The sequence below is a fragment of the Chiloscyllium plagiosum genome, chromosome 43, assembly GCF_004010195.1.
Source record: "Chiloscyllium plagiosum isolate BGI_BamShark_2017 chromosome 43, ASM401019v2, whole genome shotgun sequence".
Classification (NCBI taxonomy): domain Eukaryota; kingdom Metazoa; phylum Chordata; class Chondrichthyes; order Orectolobiformes; family Hemiscylliidae; genus Chiloscyllium; species Chiloscyllium plagiosum.
The window spans coordinates 914,367-922,586 of record NC_057752.1 but is presented as its reverse complement, the minus strand read 5'-3'; the positions used below and the strand labels follow the sequence as shown (position 1 = coordinate 922,586).

Below are 8,220 nucleotides of genomic sequence, written 5' to 3'. Positions count from 1 at the left end.
ACTCCATCTGCCACTTCTCAGCCCATTGGCCTATCTGGTCAAGATCCTGTTGTAATCTGAGGTATCCTTCTTCGCTGTCCACTACACCTCCAGTGTTGGTGTCATCTGCAAACTTACTAACTGTACCTCTTATGCTCGCATCCAAATCATTTATGTAACTGGCAAAAAGTCGAGGATGCATCACCAATCCTTGAGGCACTCCACTGATCACAGGCCTCCACCACCACCCTCTGTCTTCTACCTTTGAGCCAGTTCTGTATCCAAATGGCTAGTTCTCCCTGTATTCTGTGAGATCTAACCTTGCTAATCAGTCTCCCATGGGGAACCTTGTCGAACGCCTTACTGAAGTCCATATAGATCACATCTACTGCTCTGCCCTCATCAATCTTCTTTGTTACTTCTTCAAAAAACTCAATCAAGTTTGTGAGACATGATTTCCCACGCACAAAGCCATGTTGACTATCCCGAATCAGTCCTTGCCTTTCCAAATACATGTACATCCTGTCGCTCAGGATTCCCTCCAACAACTTGCCCACCACCGAGGTCAGACTCAACGGTCTATAGTTCCCTGGCTTGTCTTTAGCGCCCTTCCTAATCAGAGCACCACGTTTGCCAATCTCCAGTCTTCCGGCACCTCACCTGTGACTATCGATGATACAAATATCTCAGCAAGAGGCCCAGCAATCACTTCTCTAGCTTCCCACAGAGTTCTCAGGTTGGAACATTCAATCACGAGGGTGACCAATCTGAGAAAAAGGCTGTGCTCCCTGCCCATAAGTAGAATGGAGAGAATTGGCCGGCATCCACTCAGCCAATCTCCTTCTGCCACCCTCTTCCTCTGTTTCTGTGTAAGTCCAAAACACCCATATATTAATACAAATACAGAAAGTAATTAAAGCAGTTGGTATGAATGAAAACTGAGTTCCTGTTCATTAAAAGTAACTCCCTGAAAATCAGAGTAACCATCAAGAAAATCATGAGATATAAATACAGCCATTTTAACTCCTGTTTTGGTGCCAGAATACAATCCTTCGTGAACTCGACATCTGGAACACACAACCCTGGCCTTGAACAGATGATGAGCAAAACCGGATCCTCTCTTGGTCCCACGTGTTTGTTTTCTGTCAGTTTTCAACTGTTGTCAGCAAAGTATTTTCTTGAGGTCCTTGCCAAATATACCACAAATATATAATAAAATAATTAATTGAACAAGTGTGAAATGCTGGAATAACTCAGGAGGTCAGGCAGCATCTGTGAAGGACAAAACTGGTAATGTTTCAGATTGAAGACCTTTCATCAGAACTGGGAAAAGTTAGAGATATTATCAGTTTTAAGCAAATGAAGGTGAGGGAGGGTAGAAATAGACAAAAGGAAGATTCTGTCGGGGGAAGACAGGAGAGATTAAATGATAGGCGAGTTCATGGTACAAGGCTAAAAGGAGTGGTGATGGGGCGAGCAAAGAATTAAGGGGTATGTCTTGAGAGGAAGGGTGAATGGCAGCTGCCACCCAAGAGTAGAGGTAAGAGAAGGTTGCTGTCTGGAATTGCTGAAATCTGTGTCAATTCTGAATGTCTGTAAAGTGAAACATACAATGCTGTTCTTCGAGCTTGCATTAAAGTGCATCGAAACGCTACAGGAAGCTAAAGGCAGAGAGGTCAGCATGAGAGCAAGGTGGGGAATTGAAACACGTTCAGAGTCACACCTGGTTGAATGGAAGTGTTTCTCAAAGCATTCACCCAGTTTGTTTGGTCTTCCAGGTATAGAGCAGACCACATTGTGAACAAGATAGAAGTTTATAAACAGAAGGCAGGAAGCAAGGGAGGTAGTCTTCGGAGTCATGGAAGAGTGGGCCAGAATGTCATGGAGGCAACAATCCCTTCAGAATGCTTAAATGGGAAACAAGAAAGATGTGTTTGATGGAAGAATCATGCTGGAGTAGGGGAAACTAGGATGATACTTCAACATGGAAGCTTATGGGCTTGAATGTGAAGAATTGGAGGGGAAGACATGAGCAAAAGAGTGGGAAACTATGTAACATCTTGAGGGGAATTGACAGGGTGGAGTTTTAAAGGTCCTTTCCCTTTGTGAGAAAGGCTTGGACTACAACCAGGAGACACTGTTGGAAAATAAGGGATCTCATTTTAAACTGAAGAAATAGCGAAAGATTTTGAGTTAATCTGTGGAATGCTCTACCCGAGCGAGCAGTGGAGATTGTGTCATTAAACATTTTTAAGGCTGACTCTGTTTAGTATGCAAAGTGTGTTGAAGGACACTGCCACGTCTTATGGTAGGTTTTCCACTGCCAGGGGACTTTACAGACCTTGCAAACACCTCAAAGTGTGGCATGGAAATATTTATGTCTTATACCTTTAATGAGGTAATTGCCATTGATTGAAGGTCACGTTCGAATAGCAGGCTTACAATAAGACCGTGTTCTCCAATATAAAGTGTGGAATGAAAATATTTCTTCCTTTGTCCCATACCTTAAGATCTGTGGCAACCGGATTTAGTCTTTCTACCATAATACTTGGTAAAAAAAAAAGTGATTGTAGATAAGTTATGGTGAAATCAAGAGAGACCAGATTTGAGGTACTGGCTAAGTTTCTGACCAATCATTGAGGAGTATTTTCTAATGATGCGTTTGGAAACGAGTGAAAACCTGAATATTGTGGTCACGAATACCACAGCTCAACATCCTTTTAGCAAAAAGGAATCATGGATGAAATGGCGTGTGACGTCTTTGCAGATCAACCAAACTGCAACCTGATAACTCCACTGACATGCCAAATAATTTGTTTCAGATTGTTGCAAGACATAGTCTCTATCATTTGGTCCAAGGGAAGAGTTCTAAATTACCTTCTGTATTAAGTGATGGTTCCCCTGTTCTCGAGGGGACTGCAATTCATTTCTTTTTCTGCATATTTGAATGTTTTATAAGCAGGGAGTGGAGCATTCATGAAGACTGTAATCTCAAGAGGAAATTCAGAAAAATCTTGGGCATCTTAAGACTGTCCCACAATAATCTTTCATTGAGGATATGGCGTATTACAAAAGAGTAGACTGTAAGGAATGGGAAGGACCTGGTAACATAATAGTGGGTGATGGTAAGACAGTGTCTGTCCCACATAGTAATCAAACAATTAAAGTTTGTTCCTCAGTTAATTGGAATTGATATCAAACACCCTGAAACTGAGCAGCTGATAGAAGGTGAGGAAGTGCCTGTATCTCTCTAATTCATACATTTTGAGATGATCCTGAGGAACCAAATACAATAGACCAGAGTGGATGATGGTAGGCTGAATAATCCTGACTCTGCGGACAGAGCTATCCCATCCAAAGACCAATACCTAAAGTGGGACCTTGGGGGATGTATATTTCACAAGGGTCCAGTGAATTATAGAGGGATGTGACCATAGAGGGAAGTGCAAGAAAAACTACTGACAAGTTTAAACATTTGTGAAATGTTCAAGATAATGGTCAAGGAGTGAGTGTGAGGTAAAAGAGTGGAAAGTAAGTGCAGTGCCAGTTCTAACTGAGAGTCTGAGAGTGACTCTTCAATTTGAAAATACCAACATACCAGATAATAATCCCGCGACTGAAGGACACCTTATTGTAGTTGTCCCGAAAAACATTTAAGGTGTACATAGAGGCTGCATTTTGCATAATAAGAGGAGGGGTACACAACAATCATGAGACGGGACAAGAAACCAAAACTGTCATGACTGTGAAGTTTTGTGATTACCAGCTAACTATTAGGCAAACTAATGAGAGAGGCAAAAACCAAAGAAGTTGGATACTGGCATTGGATAGTTATTCTGAAGTACCAGCCTGTCTTGTTACATAGATGGAATTGTACAGGAGCAGTCCTTCTAGCCTCTGAAGGCTAAAGCAAGCCTAGTTGTTCTGGGCTGTAGACAGTGACTGGGCAATGCAACTGATGGAGTGGTCTCTTCCACAGCAGGGCAAGTAATCCTGAAAGTCCCTTTAAAACTTTTGGCCATATATTCATTGGAGTGTGGATAAATTGGCATTAAATCTGTGATTCTGAAGGGTAAAAGCATTCAGAGAAGTGTTTCTGAAAATGCCTAAAGAGGTGAGGGGTGCAGAGGGGTAACTATGGGAACTAAAACAGCAGAGTGTATGGGCTGGTTCAAAGGTATAATAATTTTCAGTCAGATCTGTCTTGCTGAGAGGGAGCTGATTTCAATTAAGGGCAGTATTCACAACATTTCGTTGATATCAAAAAGGGAAACTTATTTGTGATAGATGTTGATGATTTCTTATGAGATGATTCAGTGGAATTTGAAAGTACATTTGTACAGTTCTGTTTATGTCAACCCCTCTGGATCCAGAAAAATCCTATTGATATAACCAGATGTCGGCAATCAATATTCTAGGTTTTAAAAGGCCCCGGTGAATCTGTGGCCCAACCCCCTGAACTCCAATCAGGCTCCCAACCACCATTTTAAAAGGCCTCCAGTTTTGGTCCGACTCCACCAAAATCCAGCTCAGTTAATTTGAATCTCATTCTGAAAAAGTTGAAAAGCAGGTGACATTGCAATAGAAGAAAGACTAGCTGTCAACTCATTACCTCGACAAAGGATTGTAATGAGGTAAAATAGAATGGACAAAGAAAAGAATGGAGTAGGACTTTATTTTGTAATCAAGATAGATGGAATGTCAATAGGTAAAAATAAGTAGGACTGCAAAAGGATTAAAGTGGAATTCAGATTTTACGTCACACTTTGGAGCCTTTTAATGCATTGGTTTCAATATTAATGGGAATAGGTCTGGGTTGATGTACATTCTATATACAGAGTGCAAATGAGAAAAAGATTAAGGCTGGATCTTATTAAAATTAAACAAATATTAGAAAAATAAATTGAAAGTTATAAATTATGGTGGTTTCCCAAAAAGGAATGTTTGTACCAAAAGATTATTGGGTCCCTGGAAGAATGACATGCTCAAGAGTCTCCTAGCATAGAAACAGACCCTTCAGTCCAGCCAGTCCTTGCCAAACATAATCCCAAACTAAACTAGTCCCACCTGTCGTCTGCTCGCCCATATCCTGCAAACCTTTCTTACTCATGTACTTATCCAAACGTCTTTTAAGCATTGTACTTTGTACTCACATCCGCCACTTCCCCAGGAAGTTCATTCCACATGCAAACCACCTTCTGTAACAAAAAGTGCCCCTCATCTCTTTTAAGTCTTTCTCCTCTCACTATAAAAGTATGCCTCCTAGTCTTGAAACCCCCCCCCATCAGAGGGAAAAGACAATTACCATTAACCCTATCTATACCTTTCATTATTTCATAAACTACTGTCAGGTGGTATCGCAATGATTTATAAAGAGTATGAAAAAGTTTTACTCTTTTTAATACCTTTTGTGAAAAGACTCTGGGTTTTTTGAGTTTTTGATTATTGGTTGAAATGGCAAACAACATGTTGAAAAACTAAAGATTGCACTTTTTAAAGCATAAACAGCATGTACAGAGGGTCCAGTTATGTAGTGATTGGTCAGCCAGGTAGACCTCCCAGAGAATGAGTTTCCTGACTGGGGCTGTTAACCTGGTTCATTGAGGGAGCCCTGGCTGACAGATAAAAGCAAGAGCGTCAGCCATCCTGTTCACTCTGAGAACTGGCTTTGAGGGAGCTGGATCAGAGTCAAGGACTCCACATGTAAATAAAGAGTACCTTAGTGATGGGATACTGGCCTCCGTGAAGTTATTTCCATTTACATTGTTGCTTGTGTGTGTGTATATACACTTTTTTTGCTAGCAGACTTGTATATTGACAGTTCATAATTGTTTATCTGCAGTTAGAACCTATTTGTAACAAGTAGTTATTCTTAAGTACAGAAATTTGTCCCATGCTTTGACAACATAGGTCTCAAATATAGGTAAGTTGGGGAATTTCGTATGATTCTAAAATCTTTTAATTTTTGTGATGAATTTGGGAATACTGGGGCTTAATTTCTAGTTTGCTACTGCAGTGAGGCATTACATTTAAAACATTACTTGCAAGAATTAAGTTTTACTTTCTTAAACAACAAAGCATTTTTAAAATGTGTTGTGTGTTTGCAGAATTTTGGTTTATTCATGGCAGCATGACCCTTCGGAACCAGCTCTAACTGATCTTTCAACTCTTTGCAGTTGCCATTTGCATTGATCCCAATATTGACATTTACAAGTATGGGCTCTGTCATGCACGACTTCGCCAATGGTCTGTAAGTAATCCAAATGCTTATTTTTCTTTCCGTGCTGCCTTATTAAAGAAGATAATTGCACTTTACCTGTTACTCTGCATGTAAAATTTTAGAATAGATTTCAACATAACTCGCTCCTGCCTGTCTGGAATTCTGTCTTGGGTACAAGATGTAAATTGGCCATTCAGCCCCTCGGTACCATTCTGGGAGCACAGGGTTCAAATACTGCTGTTGGGTTCAAAGATACCAACATGGACTAGTTTAACTGCTTCCATGTTATAATTTGTGTATTTCTATTTAAAATTACTCTATTGACTGGAGACTCTATCACAATCATGATATCTTGAGTATAATTAGTGTTTTTTTTTTAATTTCCCCCTCAGGGCGTGGAAGATTGCTGGTGGAATCACTGTTTTTATCATCTGTGCCATTAATATGTATTTTGTTATAGTTTATGTTTCAAGTTTGGGGCATGTGGCACTTTATCTGGTTGCAGCCTTCATTTCGGTTGCATACTTGAGTTTTGTCGCTTACCTGGTAAGTCCTGACACAGATTCTTCTATTATCTTGTTATAAGTCATTAAAAAGAGGTTCCATTTTGCCTCACTAGGCTCATGTACTACTCAGTGTGGTGCTGATTCAGTGGGAAATTCCAGCTTCAGTTAATTTTTTTTAAATTTCAAAATCTATAAAGGATATGAAACTGGGAATGTAGTAAACTGTGGTGACAATGGTGAAAAGAGCAGGTGAATAGCAAAAGAATTAAACGGAGGAGTGTGAAACAGTACATTTGGTTAAGAGGAATGAGAGGCAAAATGGATTTGCTTTTACAACCTGAAGGATGCAGATACAGAGAGATGCGGGGGTAATATATATGCTTTGAAGATAGAAGTAGGAGTTAAGGAAGCCTTTCAAAAACACAAATGGAATCTTTAGCTATAAGCATATATAGAGTCATAGAGATGTACAGCACGTTAGCAGACTCTTCAGTTCAATTCATCCATGCCGGCCAGATATCGCAACCCAATCTAGTCCCACCTGCCACCACCTAGCCCATATCCCTCCAAACCCTTCCTATTCATATACCCATCCAAATGCCTTTTAAATGTTGCAATTGTACCAGCCTCCACCACTTCCTCTGGCAGCTCATCCCATACAAGTACCACCCTCTGTGTGAAAAAGTTGCCCCTTAGGTCTCTCTCATATCTTTCCCCTCTCACCTTAAATCTATGCCCTCTAGTTCTGGACTCCCCCAGCCCAGGGAAGAGACTTTGCCTATTTACCCTATCCATGCCCCTCATGATTTTATAAACCTCTATAAGGTCACCCCTCAGCCTCTGACGCTCCAGGGAAAACAGCTCCAGCCTATTCAACCTCTCCATATAGCTCAAATCCTCCAACCCTGACAACATCCTTGTAAATCTTTTCTGAACATATAATAGCAGAACAGAGTACAAAAACCAAAGAATTTATGTCAATCCTTTATAAAACATGCGTTGAGCAGAGCTGAAACGTTATATCTAATACCGAGCCCCACAGTACGTCAAAGCCATAAGACCACAAGACATCGGAGTGGAAGTAAGGCCATTCAGCCCATCGAGTCCACGCAGCCATTTAATCATGGCTCATGGGCATTTCAACTCCACTTAGCCACACTCTTCCCATAGCCCTTAATTCCTTGCGAGGTCAAGTGTTTATCGATCTCTGCCTGGAAGACATTTAACGTTCTGGCCTCCACTGCACGCCAAGGTAATGAATTCCTCAGGCCCATGCTCTGACTGAAGAAATGTCTCCTCATTTCCGTTTGAAATTCACGCCCTCTAATTCTAAGGCTGTGCCCACTGGTCTGAGTCTCCCCGTCTGACAGAAACAACTTCCCAGCGTCCACCCTATCTAAGCGCCCACACCTCCCCCCTCACCTCCCTCCAAGGCCCCAAAGGAAACTTCCATATCCGCCACAGATCCACCTGCACCTCCACACACATCATCTATTGCATCCTCTGCACCCAATG

General features: G+C 41.1%; 1 protein-coding gene across 4 annotated transcripts in view; it reads left to right on the top strand.

Moving 5' to 3' along the window:
- slc11a2 (solute carrier family 11 member 2) overlaps positions 1–8,220 on the top strand; it is a 94,839-nt gene that overhangs the window by 70,704 nt on the left and 15,915 nt on the right. For all 4 annotated transcript variants that reach the window (XM_043681779.1, XM_043681780.1, XM_043681777.1 and 1 more), the window contains exons 14-15: positions 6,156–6,229; positions 6,592–6,745. In XM_043681779.1, coding sequence (XP_043537714.1) covers positions 6,156–6,229; positions 6,592–6,745 — 228 coding nt within the window. The remainder of the gene's footprint in view (positions 1–6,155; positions 6,230–6,591; positions 6,746–8,220) is intronic.